At 35.7% G+C, this 17,646-nt stretch overlaps 3 protein-coding genes and 1 non-coding gene across 6 annotated transcripts; 3 read left to right on the top strand and 1 right to left on the bottom strand.

Annotated features, from left to right (window-relative positions):
• Positions 1–220: 220 nt before the first annotated feature.
• On the bottom strand, positions 221–291 carry TRNAG-CCC (transfer RNA glycine (anticodon CCC)). The gene has a single exon. It is a non-coding gene; the product is annotated as a tRNA-Gly (tRNA).
• Positions 246–6,279, top strand: LOC132055748 (aladin). Of its 3 annotated transcripts, none has more exons than XM_059447718.1 (3): positions 246–459; positions 3,253–4,662; positions 5,950–6,279. In XM_059447718.1, exon 2 carries the CDS (start codon positions 3,328–3,330, stop codon positions 4,648–4,650), a length of 1,323 nt encoding a protein of 440 aa, XP_059303701.1. In that variant the 5' UTR covers positions 246–459; positions 3,253–3,327; the 3' UTR covers positions 4,651–4,662; positions 5,950–6,279. The 3 variants fall into 3 exon arrangements, with proteins under 3 accessions (XP_059303701.1, XP_059303718.1, XP_059303709.1); XM_059447735.1 differs by lacking the exon at positions 5,950–6,279 and adding an exon at positions 2,632–2,923 and having other exon boundaries at positions 3,253–4,831; XM_059447726.1 differs by lacking the exon at positions 5,950–6,279 and having other exon boundaries at positions 3,269–4,831.
• A 3,403-nt stretch (positions 6,280–9,682) lies between these two features.
• LOC132065397 (ankyrin repeat-containing protein ITN1-like) lies at positions 9,683–16,782 on the top strand. Its single transcript, XM_059458790.1, has 5 exons — positions 9,683–10,655; positions 13,692–14,415; positions 14,928–15,281; positions 15,805–15,809; positions 15,922–16,782. Exons 2-5 carry the CDS (start codon positions 13,827–13,829, stop codon positions 16,468–16,470), a joined length of 1,497 nt encoding a protein of 498 aa, XP_059314773.1. The 5' UTR covers positions 9,683–10,655; positions 13,692–13,826; the 3' UTR covers positions 16,471–16,782.
• On the top strand, positions 10,203–12,259 carry LOC132065406 ((S)-N-methylcoclaurine 3'-hydroxylase isozyme 1-like). The gene is made up of 2 exons (XM_059458801.1): positions 10,203–10,655; positions 11,660–12,259. Exons 1-2 carry the CDS (start codon positions 10,203–10,205, stop codon positions 12,257–12,259), a joined length of 1,053 nt encoding a protein of 350 aa, XP_059314784.1.
• Positions 16,783–17,646: the final 864 nt, after the last annotated feature.

The raw sequence follows: 17,646 nt of genomic DNA, 5'->3' as shown, positions 1-17,646 counted from the left end.
GATAATAATATATCGTTAAAAGATGGTACACCATCAAAATATATTGACCTGACACTTCATAATATCATATACCATGATAACTTAATTTAAGCTCATATATTATAAATATTTTTTCCAAATACATATACAAAATAGGGTAAGGTCTACGTATTTCGTTGTTGTGCATATACAATGAGAAGAATTTAAAATTATCAGAAACAAAAGGAACCTTGTCGGTAAATGCGCATCCAGGGAATCGAACCCTGGTCAGTACCGTGGGAGGGTACTATGATACCACTACACCAGATGCGCTTCTTGCTTCTGCGTTTTACTTAAACAGAAATATTTCTATCTTAGAGTAATAAGCTCGATGTTATCACAGAGATAAAACCCTAGCTGTAAACTAATATTCAGTCTTCTAATGGTTTGCTATCAGTTCTAACAAAATAGCATTTGCTCACACGCTTTGTTTCTATGTGGGTAAGTTGATTGCACTACTTTGGAATTAAGGGGTTTTTTTTTTTTTTTTTTTTTAAATTGATTAATTTTGTTGTACTGACCAAATGATTCTTTTTCGATATGTATAAATTATTTCTGGCTAATGCCACTTTTTTATCTGGCTAATGAACTTTTTTCTTAATCTTGATTAGTCTCTACAATAATGGAATGTGCTTCAATTATCTTAAAGTTTTTTTATTTAAGCATTACCTTCAAGATTGAGGTGTGGTTTGATGTTTATCGACTAGTTCTCTATAAATCCAATGCAACTCAGGGTGTGTTTGGTATGACGGCAAATAAGTGATTTTCCTGCTCATTTTCTTTTGTTCGGTTCGCAAATTGGAAATTGTGACCATTTGCATATATTCTAAGCAAAACACTATCAGGTTTTTGAATTCAGAGTGCAACTTCTAGTAGTGGGGTAGGTAGGCAGGGGTAGGGGTGGTGGGTGGGGGTAGGTGGGGTGGGGTAGGCAGGTAGGGGGTTGGTTGGGGATGCGGTGGTGTGTTTTTATTGATCCCGAAAATGTTTTCCCTCAAAATTTTAAGGAAAACAGTTTCCAAGATGTTTAGTGCATCCAAACAAGGGAAAATTGGGAAACATTTTCTGGAAACCTGTTTCCGTCATACCAACACACCCTTAATTGTTGATGAACTAAAAATACTGAATAAGAACAAAGCTCAAAGCTTCATGTTTCTGCTTCTTTTCCTTTTTGTGTTCCTTTTATCCTGATCATCATTGGTGATATATTTTGTTTTCCTCGTGTTTAGGTATATATGATGTTTACGTTATTAGTGTCTTCTAAATCTTTTTGAATTACCAGAAATGTTAACACTAACTCTGCTTGTATTTTGGATTATCTCATGAAATCTGTACTAGAAATAAGTTTTGCATTAATGCTCATTGAATACTAGCTAAACACCAAAGTAGCACTTGCGTTATGGGTTTAACTGGTTGGCCAAAGCTTACTAGGTGTCTGTTTTGTTGGATTTGTGTTGAGATATTCTTAATGAAGGAAGACCTTGTACTCATATTTGGCTATCTTAGATTAGGGCTTGTGAGAGAGGTCCCGAGTTCGTTTCTCTGAACGCCCCATGTAATTTTCTTGAGCCAAGGGTCTATTAGAAACAACCTCTCTACCCCATAAAGGTAGGGGTAAGGTCTGCGTATGCCCCACCCTCCCCTAACCCAGTTGTGGGACTATACTGGGTATGTTGTTGTTGTTTGTGGATTAGGGCTTGCCCTGTACTAAAGATGCTCCACAATTTTTATACACCTACTGTACATAGCCTTCCCTTCTACTTATGGAAATAAGTTATTTCCACACCTCAAATATGTGGCTACAGGTCTCCAAAGAGAAATTATAATGTTGCGTCAAGGCTCACCGCTCGACCTTGCGGGAGTGTCTTCGATTAATAGCTCAAGAATTTCTTGAATGGGTAATATGATGTGTGAAATGGAACCCATATAGAGCCCGTTTGGATTGGCTTATAGCTTAAAGCTGTTTGCAGCTTATAAGCTAAAAAAAATAAGTTGGGGTAGTCCAACTTATTTTTTTTGGCTTATAAGCTGTTTTCAGCTTATGGCTTTAGATAAACTAAGTTAAATGGGTCCAATTATTTTTTTGAGCTTATTTTAAGCACAAAATGAACCAAACACTCAAAAAAGCTAAAAACAGCTTATAAGCCAACTTATAAGCCAATCCAAACGGGCTCATAGTTTGCTGTTAATAGATTGTAAACCTGTCCTTTGAATTGCAATGCATCTCGATATATGCATTACCTACGTACTTCTTCTAATGTTTAATGGGATGAATTTCTCATGATTGCTGTAATCCTCTGCTTTTTACGCTAATTGAGTGTTTGAAACTCGTCATTGACTGTTGTTACCATAATTTCTATAGAATTCAAGGTTTAGCACATATATAAATTCAGAATACTATTTGCTTCGGGAAGTAAGTGAACTTTTGAGCTAACTCTCTATGCATACTGAGCAGCAACTAGTATATGTCCTCTATTTTTATGTATTATATGTTGTCATACCTTGTCGTGAGCTGTTTCTACTCATAATTGTCTCATAGAAAGTAGTCAAGATGTTTGATAATGAGCTAAAAGTTGAACACTAATATGTAATATGAATTTCTGTCATTTGCAGTTCCCCTATCTCTTGTTCTTAATACTACAAAAGAAAAATGAGTTATGTTGGATGAGTTCGACGCTTCACTCTTGTAGATTTCCTCAGATTTTGTTCCATGGGCATAATTGCTTTTTGCTTCATCTTTGAGTTATGCTGAGAGTTAGTCTCTTTCCGAAGTTCCATTGCATAAAAAGCTTCCAGTGTCAGTTCCTCTGATTTCTGTGTTATATATTGTTGAAACTCTGAAGGCTGCCACACACTAGCCCTGTTCCATGCTTCTTGATGCCACATCTTTTCTGTGGTGTGACTGGTAAACCTGGTTTTTACGTTAAACTTCTTTTTGTAACTGTTGCTTTGGTGTAAGGCTTTATTTAAACACTGACCATGTTTCTCCATTTAAATTCATCCAAGGCCACCACACTAGTTTCTTCATCAAAATAATTCCCATTCTTGGTCACAACATAGCTAGCAAGGTATATTTTTGGCCATACAAAAATGCTCTCGTGGATTGTTTTCTTCCATTTCTTTCTTCAGCTTTTACTTTAATTCCTTAACCCTATTCTCTTGGCTTTCTATGGTCTGCCTTTTGAGTTAGCATGGTATTTTTTGTGCTTAACGTTGTGATGATTTTTTTTTCAGTGTTCCCTTCTGCAAGGCATGTTTAGAAAAGGTGAAGCTCCATAAACTCTATCTCTCTCTTGCTTGAAAGAAAAGATGCCATCATTTCCTCGACCAGGCGAAGTTACCATCTGCGAAATCAATCGAGACCTCATTACTGCAGATAAACTCTCAGATGATGGAGCTAAGGAAACCTACGGCAAGGTTCTTGGAATGTTATTTAGTCCAGTTCCTTTTCAATCAGAAAATTTGTCGAGTGCACTGAGCTCTGAAGAAGGTGCCGAACAGAGGAAGAGTGGCCTACTTTCCGCAGCATTGCAGGCAGTCTCTACTGGTGCGCTGAGGCACTTTATTCGCCCCATTGATGTAAAATTGTTACAAGATGTTGATTTCCATGTCCTTGATTGGCACCAGCACAAGCATATATTAGCCTTTCTTTCAGGGCCGCATCAGGTGACAATTCGTGATTATGAAGATTCTGAAGGAGAGAGCCCTTGCATTTTGATCAATGAATCCCAAAAAGATGTTAGAAGTGTAGCATGGCGGCCAAATGGCGGGAGGGCACTTGCTGTGGCGTGCAAGGGTGGGATTTGCATTTGGTCTGCTTCATATCCAGGTAATACAGCTTCAGTGAGATCAGGTGTCACATTGGGCACTCTCTCTAGAGGCTCAGGAACTAAATGGACTCTTGTGGACTTCCTAAAAAGTCTTGAAGGTGAACAAATTACTGCACTTTCGTGGAGCCCAAACGGAAAGTATTTGGCATCGGCTTCATTTGAGAGCTCTTCATTCATGATTTGGGATGTTGCTCAAGGAGTGGGTACACCTATTCGACGTGGCTTAGGGGGCATATCTTTGTTGAGATGGTCTCCGTCAGGAGACTATTTCTTCTCTGCCAAATTTGATGGGACATTCTATCTCTGGGAGACTAATACATGGACATCAGAACCATGGTCGTCAACAAATGGTTTTGTCATGGGAGCAGCTTGGGATCCTGATGGTAGTAGAATACTCGTCGCTTTCTCCGAATCTTCAACATTGGGTTCCATTCACTTTGCAACAAGGCCACCGTCTCTAGATGCACATCTTATACCCGTTGAGTTGCCAGAGATACAGTCGTTGACGGGCAGTCAAGGAATAGATAAGATAGCATGGGATGGTTCTGGAGAGCGTCTAGCCTTGTCTTATCGAGATGGGGATGATATGTACAAGGGTCTTATAGCAATATATGATGTTAGAAGAAGTCCACTCATTTCAGCATCTTTGGTTGGGTTCATTAGAGGTCCTGGTGGTGACCCCAAGCCAATAGCCTTTTCATTTCATGACAAGTTTAAGCAAGGACCGTTGCTTTCTGTGTGTTGGAGTAGTGGATTTTGCTGCACCTATCCCCTCATTTTTCGCTCACATGTTCTTCCATAATCAAGATACAGCGTAAGTTTTACAATCCAATTATGACATGAGAAAAAAACAGTTTCATCCAATATTACAGTTCTGGAAATGCCAGATTAAAAGAATCTGATTTCATAATTCAAGATGGATCATGTTTTGAACTCGTTGTCTGTCATTTTGAGATTGCAGGGCAGTGCATTTGTTAGCCAAATCTCTATCTTAACCAAATAGAAGTTTGAGTTTTAAGTTTACTTTATGTTTCTAATGGAGAAGTTCCTACATTATATACCTATCTATGCTTGGAGGGTTTTGATATAGCAGTTGGAATTTTAAAACAAACAAAAAAAAGCTCTGATGATGAGTTGTCAAGATGTTTATATCGTTCCAATTTCTGATGCTTTTGGTCATAGACTAGAGCTATATGTGGAACTAAGGGACAACTGAGGAGCTTGTTTGTTTTACCCTCTTATGCCTTACAGAAGGGACAGTGAAATCCACTTCCATTGACATATCATTAACCTCAATCTTAGGTATAGATATAAACTCACGTCAATTCTTCATTACCACTTTATAACATGTGGAAAACGAAGATTAGGTAAAATGAGGCATTTGAGAACTTCTTGGTAGTAAATTTGGTTGGAAAACAAAATGAAATATAAAGTTTAGAGGGTCTGTATTTCACCATAGTTTACTCCCCTCAATTTTGCAGATACATACAACTGCTAATCCTCTTGAAGCTCGCCCCCCCCCCCCCCCCCCGCGCGCTCCCACCCCTCTCCTTTGTTTCTTTTCTTTTGACAGTGGCAAAGTGGGATTGATTATTAGGTAAATGATTTCGTACATGTCATCATACGGAATCCCAACAAATAGTCTATAGTACTACTATTGGGTACGCCAACAAGTAATCCATGCTCTTTCGTCCCTCTTTCTAATTCCACAAATGTTTAATTAGTTACATTATTAGTAGTATTTTATGCATTAATTAAGGTAGTTAAGAACGTGTATGCCAATTGTCTGCTCACTAGCTTGCAAATGGGAGAAGATAGTTGACAGTGTCACCCTGCAGTTTCCCAGGGAAAATGGTTGACATTATGAAAAGAATTTAATTTTCATACATAGGTTAGTGTATGGTAATGGACTGGATTATTGGTTTCATAAAAATAGTCCAAATATCATAAATACTCTCACTGAACTAATTGATATCATGGATTAAGAGATTGCTTTACAGTAAAATTTTACTCGCATTGAAATAGCACTGAATTCCTCTGAGGTAATCAACATGCTATCAAAATGAAATCAATTTACAGTTTTATTAATATCTGAATGCAGGTCATTCATGCAGATAAACTTAGAATTTTGAAAGTTCCTCCAGTGTTTGCTAGAAAGCAGTTTGGGAAGACATTCTACGAATCACATTTGGTATTTAACAAGATATATTTCGGATTGTAGTATTAATGTGTTGGACGCATCTGACGAACAATTCTGCCAATCTGTAACTCTTGCGTTACTTATATCTATCCAGTTAACGAGAAAAATAGTTTTTAGTAAATTATTTTCACTTTTAAGTTACCAAATTAGAATTATTCTAGACAATTACCTATTTGTAAGTCATTTTAACCTGTTCATTGTATAATATCAGTGCAGCTAATAAATTTTATATTTCTTTCTTTTAAATTCCTATTTACTTTTCCAAAAGGAAAGAAAATACGTAGATTTAAGTTGCTTTCAATTGTGAAGGAGAAAGCAGATCATGTTACTGCCCACCTCATAATCTACATAAATCAATAGTATATCATCGCTTTAACAATGCTCTACTAAGGGCTATCTTTTCAGAAATGTTGACTTTATAATTACTCAATAATGAGAGATTTATATTCGACCATTTAAAGTACATATTGACTTTAGGTTTCTTTAAAAAAGAAGACTTTAGGTCTTTCTTTTTTCTTCTATCATTACGAGAGATTTATATTCGACCATTTGAAATACACATTGACATTATGTCTTTGGTTTTTTTTCGTAGCATTATGAGAGATTGATATTCGACCAGGAAAATTTTATGTCTTTTTATTGATTTTTTCTAGCACTATGAACTAAAGTGATTTAATCACAGGAGCTGGTGCTTAATAGTGCGCCATAAAATTGGTTTTCGCTTAGTGGCCCTTTTAATCTTTTGTCCTTTAATTTAGAACGAAGGTTTCCATTCTCTATTAAGAAAAAGAAAAAAAAGGAAAAGACGAAAATATTTCTTTGATGGTTTATATTATGTCTTATGTATAAATTTTAAGATATAAAAATATATAATTATGTAATATCTTTAATTTAAAATACTATTTGAAAAGAAATCCATCTAATTATCTTTCTCCCTCATTTTAGTTTACATGAAAATCTTTTCATTGAACATAAAAGTTGTGTTTGACACCATTTAGACTTTTGTGAACTTTCACATTTTTTTTTAAAAATTCAAAATTTATTAAACAATTTAGTAATTTTAGTAAAACTAACTTTTCAAATAAACCTAATTCCAAAGAAACCTACTCTGTTAGAGAGAGAATGACATTAGCATAAAAGAAATATTTCAGCTTATCTTTCGTTATACGTTGTGATAATTCGTTCCTAACATGAAGCGAGTAATTCTAAACGATAGACGAATACGTTTTAATTTCCGTTTGAAGTATTTTGTTACACCCCGTACTTTCATACGTTAAGATTCTTCATAAGTTGGTTGCTATAGATTCGCAAAACGGAATTATCTTCGAGGCTATATGAGATTAGACGTGTTTATCTTGAGTATATGAGAGTTTAGAGTTCATGTTTGGCATGTGTTGGAAAGATTAGAGGATGAATGAATCGAAGAGAATACGTTTCGTCAGAATTTAATTTTGAAGAGAAATACGGACCGTATATTGAGAAATATGAACCGTACTTGGAAATACGGTCTGTGCTTCTCTTTGTAGAGGGGAATTTTTTTTTGTTGGGAATTACGGTGTGTGTATATATATATATATATATAACCAGTATTTTCTGGCCGTATTTTTCTATCGGTTTCAGCTCTTTTCTGTTATATATTTCGTATACTTATCATTTTATCTCATTTTCTCCACTTCCCCTGACCTCTAACCTTCTAGAAAACCCTCTCCAACATATTTAATCAATTCCTAAGAAAAATCAAGGACCAAAAGAGAAGATCAAGTATTAAAGGTTTCCAAAGTATGATTGATGCTTGTTTCTCCTTCTTGTAGAAGCTTTGGAGGATACCTCAAGGTGAAGTAATCTTGCAATTGGAGTGTTCTTGAGTTCTTAAGGTAAGATTCCATCTTATTTCCATGTTTATGAGTTTATATGATGGTTATGCTAGGTTTAGAGGGAAATGAGTTGGAGGGAAGGTCCAAATATGAACTTGAGCTTATGTTGTGATGTAATCTAACTTGAGTCATGTTGTTAATTTGTTTTTGAGCTAAAACCTTGCTATAAGTGTTGAGATTGTATTAATAAGGTTATACTTGGTATAATTGGAAGAAGAAAGTGTATAAGTGAAGTATACAAAGCGCATATTGGGCTGTTTTGATGTAAATCTTGGGGTGAGTAATGATGTGAAACTAAAAAGAGACTTACATGAGGTTGTTGTTGTGTTGTTGGCTATTAGGTGTGTGGTATTGAATACGGAGATTGGAATACTAGCGCGACAGATTCATTGTAGGATTTTGTTGACGACTTGAGGTATGTTAAGGCTAACTTTCTTTCTTTTGGCATGATTCTCATGAACGAAACCTATCGCTAACGTAATGCTATCCATAATGATTCAATTCTTAGCAGCTAAAGATGTCCTATGTTGATTCATGTTCCAATGATAGTGTTCATAGTAAGTCCTTCTTCAGATTTAGGATGCTTCATAGAGTCACATGATGATGAAAATGCTATTTCATAATGATGATCAGAGGTGTAACGACCTTACGTCATTCCGACAGATTCAGGATGCACTCTTATCATATTCATGCATTGCATTATACACACACACACACACACACACACACACACACACATACATACATACTATGACCCCATGGGCGTTATATACGCGTATACTTGTATTATATCTATATGGGTATGGGGAAGGTGATGGCGTTATATTCACACTACCACCTGATCAGCCGGCCATATGATGATGATTATTATGATAATGATTATGCCCACAGAGGCCGATATGATACGATGGAATGCCCACAGAGGCTTGACAGGCGTTATATATGCATATATATGTATGATCAGGCGTTATATACAAATATATAGAGTACTTATGCATATCATTGTCCCTCAAAGGCAGGTCAGATATACAGGTTGCATTCCTTTTATCCTACATACTTTCATGTCTTTTTTATGTTACTTTCATGCTTTACATGCTCAGTACTTTGTTCGTACTGACGTCCCTTTTCTGAGGGCGCTGCGTTTCATGCTCGCAGGTTTAGATAGACATGTTGACAATCCGCCTCCGTAGGTTGCTGTTCAACTGATATTGCAACACTCCCCTTGTCTAGTAGTTGCTGTTGTGTTTTGGTACGTTATATTTTTGTGTACATACAGGTATGGCGGGGCCGTGTCCTGACCTTGCTATGTCATGCACTCTATTAAAGGCTTGTAGACAGTTATGGTACAGTTAGACGTTGTATGGCCGAGATTTTTGTTGTATAGTTGTCTACGATGGCCTTGTCGACTTGTACAATTTTGTTCAGCATGTTTATATATATATGTCCTCTGGGCTTGCTCCTTTTCAGTACATTTCTCTTATGATCTAGGGGGTTGCCATCTGACGACCTCTAGTGGTCCACCCTACTTTATGATTGTGATATGACAACATGATTAGTGGTGCTCGGCGGGTAGGGCCCGAGTGCCCGTCATGACCCTCCGATTTGGGTCATGACATATTTCGACACGCGTAATCACTTTAATACACGTTGGAGTTTTATTTAAAAATAAAAAATAATTATAAACTGAAGTATTAATAATAAGAGTACAATAATAACCGTCCTTATATTAAGGAGAATTAACAAATTTCATATATAATGCATTATGCATGGAACTACTTTCCTCTAAATTGGACACCGAAATAATCTTTTCCATCATTTCAGCAAAAAACCATGAACTTATCATCTTTCAATCTAACTTCCTTACTCATCTTTCTTGTTCCACCTTTAATTTGTCTAATCCTCAAACAAATCAAATTCACCTTCTTGAAAAACCAAAATCTTCCACCTTCACCATTCCAATGGCCACTGATAGGAAACATACCAAATTTTGTCACAGGGAAAAAACCCCATGTCATAGTTACAAAAATAGCTCAAAATCTTGGCCCTTTAATCTCTTTAAAATTAGGTAAACAACTTGTAGTCATAGGGTCTTCACCAGAATCTGCTATTGAAATCCTGAAAACTCATGATAAAAAACTCTCGGCTCGTTATGCACCAAAAGCAACACCAATTAAAGAATGTGATCTTAAGAGATATTCACTTCTTTGGTCAACCGAGTGTAATAGTCACTGGAAATCTATAAGGGTGTTATGGAGGACTCAGCTTTTTTCTAATAAAGCAATGGAATTATTTGCTAACAAAAGGGAAAAAGGGGTTCTTGATATGGTGGATCTTTTGGTATTTAAACAAGGTAAAGTTGTGAAAATTGGGAACCTTGTTTTTAGTGTTGTTTTTAATGTATTGGGGAATATTTGTTTTTCAAGGGATATGGTTAAGTTGGATGACGAGAGAGGTACAAGTGAGATGAAAGGGCACATTTGGAAGTTTATGGAGTGTGGGACAACTCCAATTTTAGCTGATTTTTTTCCAATTTTTGATGGGATTGACATTCAAGGTCAAAAGAAAAAGGCAAAGAAGTGTCTTGATAATTTGTTTAAGGTTTGGGAAGGAATAATAAAAAAGAGAAGAGAAGAACAACATTGCAATGAATCTGATGTCAAGAAACATGGGGACTTCTTGGATTTAATGCTTGCTAACGGATTTTCTGATGATCAAATCAATTACATGCTCCTGGTACGTAAAATTCCTTTTGCTTTCTCCATCACTTTTGAGAAACCACTACTTTGCAGATTAATTATGTATGGATTTAAGTTATATATAAAGATTTACACTATAGTTTAATATAATCGATTGTAGCAGATTATTATTCTATTTTTTTTTTTCCTTCATGTTATTGTTTTATCTTTTCCATTAAGAGTTATATGGTGTGTGTCAATTTAATTTGTTGGTGTAGAAAAATTTGTATACTGTTATGTTAGCATAGAAATCAAACTCATTATTTAAGCTAGGGGCTCAGGCGTTCATTCGAATTTGTATACTGTAAACTTATTTATTGAAACAGAATGTATGTTTTTTCTAATCAAAGGTAGTTTACTATCAAGTGTCAAAATAGTATGTACACAGGAATTAGTCCTTCGAAGTTTGGAGGAGATTATGGACCACTTAGTCTCCAATCCATATATGATAAACCAAATCCGCATCCACCCTTATTCTTCTTAGGGGCGGATTTAGAGCTTCGTTTATGGGTTTGATAGAATTCAAAAACTTTGGCTCAATCCTGTACTTGTATCTAAAACTTTACTTAATATGTATAGATAATTTATTAAGAACACAATAAGCTGTGTTTTTACAGATTTGCGTTTTCTAGAATCCAGAACCCATAAACTTAAAATTTCAAACTCCGCCTCTGATTCCACTCACAAGTTTAGATCAAAGGGCACTGTAGAAATTATGGAACGAATAAAGAGTTTAATTTTATAAAGTTTTTAGACAGTTATTGAGTTATAGTAATAGTAACTCTTCATGGCACGTCGATATATAACTTGGAAAAATCGGGGAATTACTGCTATAGTCGATTAAGTTGCAATGATAATTTTTTCACACCGAGTATATATTGCCTATTGTACCAATAGGTTAGATATTAGTACCATTCTTGATATCTGTTTTATGAATTCAGTTACATGTTTGACATAGTTGACTCTTTCTACTTTCTTTAAAATGTTTTCAGTGTTTTGTAGGAAATATTTCCAGCAGGGACAGGGACTTTGACATCCACAATTGAGTGGGCAATGGCTGAGCTCCTTAGGAACAAAGAAGTGCTGAATAAACTCTATTCTGAGCTTAAAAAAGTAATAAACTCAAACCCCATTCAAGAATCAACAATCTTTCAACTCCCTTATCTAAATGCTTGCATTAAGGAAGTCTTAAGGCTGCATCCACCAATAGCATTTCTACCTCACTACGCAAGTGAAACATGCCAAGTCATGCACTACACAATTCCAAAAGATTCTCTAGTTTTTGTGAATCTTTGGGCAATTGGGCATGACCCAAAGATTTGGGATGATCCATTTTCATTCAAGCCAGAAAGATTTCTCAACTCAAATCTTGACTTTAAAGGCCAAGATTTTGAATTCTTGCCATTTGGAGCTGGAAGGAGAATGTGCCCCGGCTTGCCCTTTGCTACAAAGCAAGTGCATTTGATTTTGGCTTGTTTGGTTTATCATTTTGAGTGGTCTCTTCCAAATGATGGTGATCCATTGATGCTTGACATGAATGAAAAATATGCCGTGCCATTGCAGAGAGAAAAGCCTCTGCTACTTGTTCCTACTAGGAAATGATGACTAGTGTATACTGTTTTATTTTCTTTTTTTCTAAGTTTTTACGGTGAATAAATAAATGGTTGATTGAATTTTATGTGGAAGTGGTCTATCAAAAACAAAAAATAATACTCTCTCTGTCCCAATTTAAGTATCTTACTTTCCTTTTCATTCTGTCACAAAAAGAATGTATACATGACAAGTTTAAAACCACAAAATTAAAAAAAAAAATTAGTTTATTACATACACACCTTTAATTTAGAACTACAAGATTAAAAAATCTCTCTATATTTTTTAAACTCCGTGTTTAATCAAACTAAAACACTTCAATTGAAATGGAGGAAGTAACAAGAGCAAAGAAAGCTCAATTCTTTAATGAGCAAATTACATTTTTTTGTCAGATTTTAAATTTCAGAGTAGTGGTATGCAACTATCAACTTCAGGTCACTGGTATGAATTATGAAATTTTAACTGTTACCACCAAAGCCTACATAATTCAAGTAAACACCGTGCTTGGATCGGTATCACAGACAATAGCTGGCAGGGAATCCCAATATTGAAGCATCTTTATTACAAGAAAAAAAGCAACCTTTAGAACTTTAAAGATGACTAAAGACTTTAAGCAACCTAGGTGTCTTTTCTCTTTATTTAATTTAGCGTTAATAGTAACTTTGGTCCTCAATACTAAATGCTAGTCTTGATTCATGTGATACTTGACTAAGCACTTTTGATCTTCAATTTATTAAAATATGCACTTTTGATTCTTTTGCTTGTGAATGTGTACAAATTTATCTTTTGCTTGTGAATGTGTACAAATTTACCATAATTATTAGTCGTTTCGCCACTTAATTACCTACTATGCGTTATGTTACGCTTGTCTTTGTTGTTCCGTATTTGACGGTAATATAATTCTAAAAGTAGTTCAAAAACGTATATTACAAAAAATTGAAGGTTAAATGTATTTGGTCAAATATCACAAGGACCAAATCAGAATACACCCATAATTTAGAGAACAAAAACATTGTTCCTTTATTTTAATTGAACGTAACCGCCACGTTTGACTTGGCATCTCCCGCCAATTATTGGTAGGAGAAATTTCCCTTTTTTAGCCACTTGCCGTCATTAGCTTATCCAAAAACATGCTAATTTATGGTCAACGATCCATGTTAGGGCAGGTAAAATGATCAAGAAAAACAAGTACTTATCTAGTCCGATCCATTATATGTGAGTTGGATAACTAATTTTTTAAAAATAGATCACATATGGATATTATTCATATTATCCACTAAAAAAATAATATCCGGCCAGATAGATAATATGGATATTCGTATTATCAACACCCATTTCTATTTGTTAGTTTTCATGAGTTCCTGTTTTGTGGGAGTGTAAGATTATTTTGGCTTATAGCTTATGTTCTCATCTATTTTGTAATTATTGTGTTAAATATGAGCAGGTCGGATATATCTGCTTTTTCTTAACCTGTCTTCAACCCGACCATATCCGATCCGATCCGCTTGTGCGTAGGTGTTTGTGTTGTATGAAAGAAGGATTCGTCCATTGCTAGCTAGCTGCAACAACTTCAAGCAGTATGCCGATGGATCGACAGTTATACTTAGCTGTCCAGCAAGGTGAGTTGAAGGTGTTGGATGAATACAAGAACCAAATTACAACCGAATTAACTCCTTATAAGAACACCGTCCTCCATGTCGCGGCTGAATTTGCTGATTTATCTTGGATACAAGCCGAGCAGTTTCTTGGAGTGGTTGGTCCAGACTTGCTTTTCAGCTTGAATTCTAATGGAGATACTTGCATTCATGTGGCTGCCAGGCAAGGCCATTTCAATCTTGTCAAGCCTCTCATTGGCTACATGAAAAATCATCAAGGGCTCGACATCGAGGCATGCCAGGAGTTGCTAAGGATTACCAATAACGATGGAGACACGGCCTTGCACAAAGCTGTAAGATACGGGCATCACAACATTGTGAAACTCTTGGTAAAAGAAGATGCTGACTTCTTTCATCCACCTAACAATGCTGGGAAAACTCCACTCTATTTAGCTCTGGAGGGAGGAGATGAAGATTCTGCAAAATTGATCTTGTGCAACTCTAAGTCATTATCTTATGCTGGGCCTTGTGGCACAACTGCGTTACATGCTGCAGCGATATATAATGCAACAGGTACCTCATTCCTCACTTTACCTTCGGGATTTCAGCTAGAGAGGTTTATTATTATTTGATCTTCAAGACAATGGCAACTTGAAATCACACAACTTATGTAAGAATTAAGCCAAAATTAATAATATACTTAAAGACGATTAAAACTCAAGCTAAAGATGTAAATATGTTGGTAAAATCCCAACTTATGAGAGACCTAAAGCTGGACACTCATCTCCTATTCTCGCATCTCATGGCTTCATAATACGCTTGACGATCTCATTAACATTGGTCTAAACCTTTGAATGTTAGTCCAACAATTCCTGAACTCTATCTTGTAGATGGAATGTGATAATTAGTAAGATGAAAATTATAATAAAGTTATGTGAATTCAATTTATGCATTGAAGGGACATAAGTATATCACATACATAATTAAAAATATGTCCGCTCTATATTTTATGAATCATTTCTTTAATCCTGTTGATTCTTACTTAAATTAGCATAACCTTTACTAATTCGGACCACTCTTCGTAGGATGCATGGACATGATATTAAGAAATGAACCAAGTCTAACAAAACAAGTAGATGATTTGGGATGGAGTCCTCTCCATTTCGCAGCATACTTTGGGTTTGAACTGCTGGTAAGGACACTATTAATGGCAGATAAACAGATGGCTTCTGAAACCACGAAAGAAGACAATAAAACACCTCTGCATTTAGCAGCCATTAATGGTAAATTAAAGGCAATGGAAGAGATTTTAGAGCAGTGTCCAGATTCCTTAGAGGCAGTGACTACTCAAGGCCAAAATGTTCTTCACCTTGTAGCAGAAAATATTGTTGATTATGTTAAGCCAATCCAGGTTCAAAGCCCTCATCTTCCAGAAAGATGTTGAAGGGAAAACACCTCTTCATCCACGTGATTACTCTGATATCAAAAAAGGAAAATGCCTCTTATACCACCCATTCTTGGAAAAGAATCGCTTCAAAAAAGAGATAATGTCCCGCACAGACTTGGCATACTTCTTAGCAAAAAACAAATACCGAAGGTGAGACATTTTTTCTTATACTATGCAATTTTATTTGTCTTCATTTCATACTTAATAATTTGGAAGGAATTTAAACAAGGGAGATAAAAACTATTTCTGTCACGACTCAAAATTCCTAGGATCCATGACCGGCTCTCGACAGTCTCCTTGGCGAGCAAAAGAGAGTTATACACCAAATCAAAAATTTCAGTATAAAACAGCATAGACTAAATTAAGTTAACATGTGATAAATAATTAAACAAGTATATTTTCATTATCAAATTTTAAGAAAGAAATAACCATAATTCATTCTGTTTATAGTTTTAATTTTTTGAAGGAGATTACACTATAGAGTACAGTAATTTTATTGATTTCTAGCAAAGAAGACAAAGTGAAATAGAAAAAGGACAAAGGAAAGCACATGAGAGTTGCACATACTTAAGTCTTAACTTCGTTCCACAATAAGAAAATAAATAGGATACAAATTTTATTGATTTCTATAGTATTTAATGGGAAAGAAGGTGCAGAGCATTCTTGAGAGAAAATTGGCTAAACGAAAGAATGACAAAGGTGCACCAAGCTGGAAAGAAAGAGCAAACACACATTTGATAGTTGCTACACTCATAACAACAGTTTCTTTCGCTGCTGGCTTTACCCTTCCTGGTGGCTACAATGGTGATGACGGTCCAGACAAAGGCATGGCAATCCTATCGAAGAAAGCAGCCTTGAAAGCATTTGCAATAGCAGATACCATTGCAATGATATCATCTACTGCTGCGGTATTTCTGCATTACCTTGCTACCTATGACCAAGGGACCATAAGCCGTTTTCGTTACTTAGGCGCTGGGACTCTTGTCATGGTTGCCATGGTAGCAATGGTTGTAGCATTCATGGCTGGCTTGTATACGGTGCTGCCTAATTCTGAAGGCATAGCTTTAGTTATCTGTGTAATGTGTTCTTTGTCACTTGTTGTTTTTATAATTCTTTTGGGTAAGCGTATCTATGATGAATATTACGGCTTTAGAAAGATTGAAAAAGAAGAAGGGTCTTAATAAATCTTGATATGTTAAATCAATTTTAGGTTTATTCTGAAACCTAGAACTTCATGTGAATGTCAAGAAAGATTTTTCATTTCTATTTGTTTGGCCTTTGAATGTTTGTACTAGTACTGTGTTGATTAGTTCTAACTTCGGAACTAGGGGTGAGAAAATACATCAATAAAGAAGAATTTCCGGCTTCTATTTTTTTTTTTTTTTTTAAAAATAAGCCATCACCAATGGTTGTGAGCCATTGATGTGGGGGGTTAGGCTTGACCCCTATCATGTCCATTAATCCAAAAAGATACAGAGTTGAGGGAGGACATGGGACCAAACCTTCAACAAGAAACAACTGCACAGAACTTCCAAAGGAAGAGGGAAATGATCGGCCTATACATATCCTTTCTATACAAGGAAGAAAGTTAACTAGAAAAAAAAATTGCTCTTTTCATTTCTCCTTTGCATAGAAGGTAATTGCCATTTGATTAGTTGAAGTAAACCTTTGACCTCTCTCGGAAGTTGTTGAAGGGAGGTGTAGAATGTTCTGATCTCACTAGTTGATGCCAATTTAGCCATCAAGTCAGCTATTTGGTTATCTTCTCTATTGCAATGAGTAAAATACTAACAGTGGCATTCCTGTTGTAATGAACAGTGTCATAGATGATTTTCTTCAACTTCATGTTGGTGGTCTTCTTCTGGATAAGCATGTTAGTGATCACCATTGAATCCGTTTCCAGATTGTAGTTTGTGAACCCATTATCAACACAACAAATTGATCCAAATTTAGCAGCCATAGCTTCAGAATAGTTGCTACTGGTACTTTGAATACACCATGAGAATGCCAAGATAAAATCTTCATTGCGGTCTCTACGTTATAGTGCCCCATCTCAGGTTTCTGCCAAGTAACTGGTTGGACAATTACTGTTGGCCTAAGTCTTTCAATCATATTGCAAATGGATGGCCAAGTTCCAGAGAAATTACAAGTAGGATAAACTGAATATATATATAGCAGCTTTAATATTCCAAATAGTATGGTACCATCCTGTTGTGGAACATCTTCTTCTGGTCTCCATACTTTCATGATGTCCCCTTCAATGAAAGTATGCTGAATAGAGTCCTGAATGGGTGACCTGCAACATAAACAATTTGCATCAGATTGTCTACCAAATTTAGAAATAGCTTCATTAAACG

Source organism: Lycium ferocissimum, chromosome 1 (assembly GCF_029784015.1).
Source record: "Lycium ferocissimum isolate CSIRO_LF1 chromosome 1, AGI_CSIRO_Lferr_CH_V1, whole genome shotgun sequence".
Classification (NCBI taxonomy): domain Eukaryota; kingdom Viridiplantae; phylum Streptophyta; class Magnoliopsida; order Solanales; family Solanaceae; genus Lycium; species Lycium ferocissimum.
Note: the sequence above shows the minus strand (reverse complement) of the source record. Positions and strands in the feature narration are given on the sequence as shown.

Bases quoted from the DNA above. Each gene is read 5' to 3' on its own strand.
- LOC132065406 (XM_059458801.1), top strand. From the start codon at position 10,203: ATGGAATTATTTGCTAACAAAAGGGAAAAAGGGGTTCTTGATATGGTG. The intron at 10,656-11,659 runs GTACGTAAAATT...AGTGTTTTGTAG, and splicing joins AAATCAATTACATGCTCCTG to GAAATATTTCCAGCAGGGAC.
- LOC132065397 (XM_059458790.1), top strand. From the start codon at position 13,827: ATGCCGATGGATCGACAGTTATACTTAGCTGTCCAGCAAGGTGAGTTG. The intron at 14,416-14,927 runs GTACCTCATTCC...CACTCTTCGTAG, and splicing joins AGCGATATATAATGCAACAG to GATGCATGGACATGATATTA.
- LOC132055748 (XM_059447718.1), top strand. From the start codon at position 3,328: ATGCCATCATTTCCTCGACCAGGCGAAGTTACCATCTGCGAAATCAAT.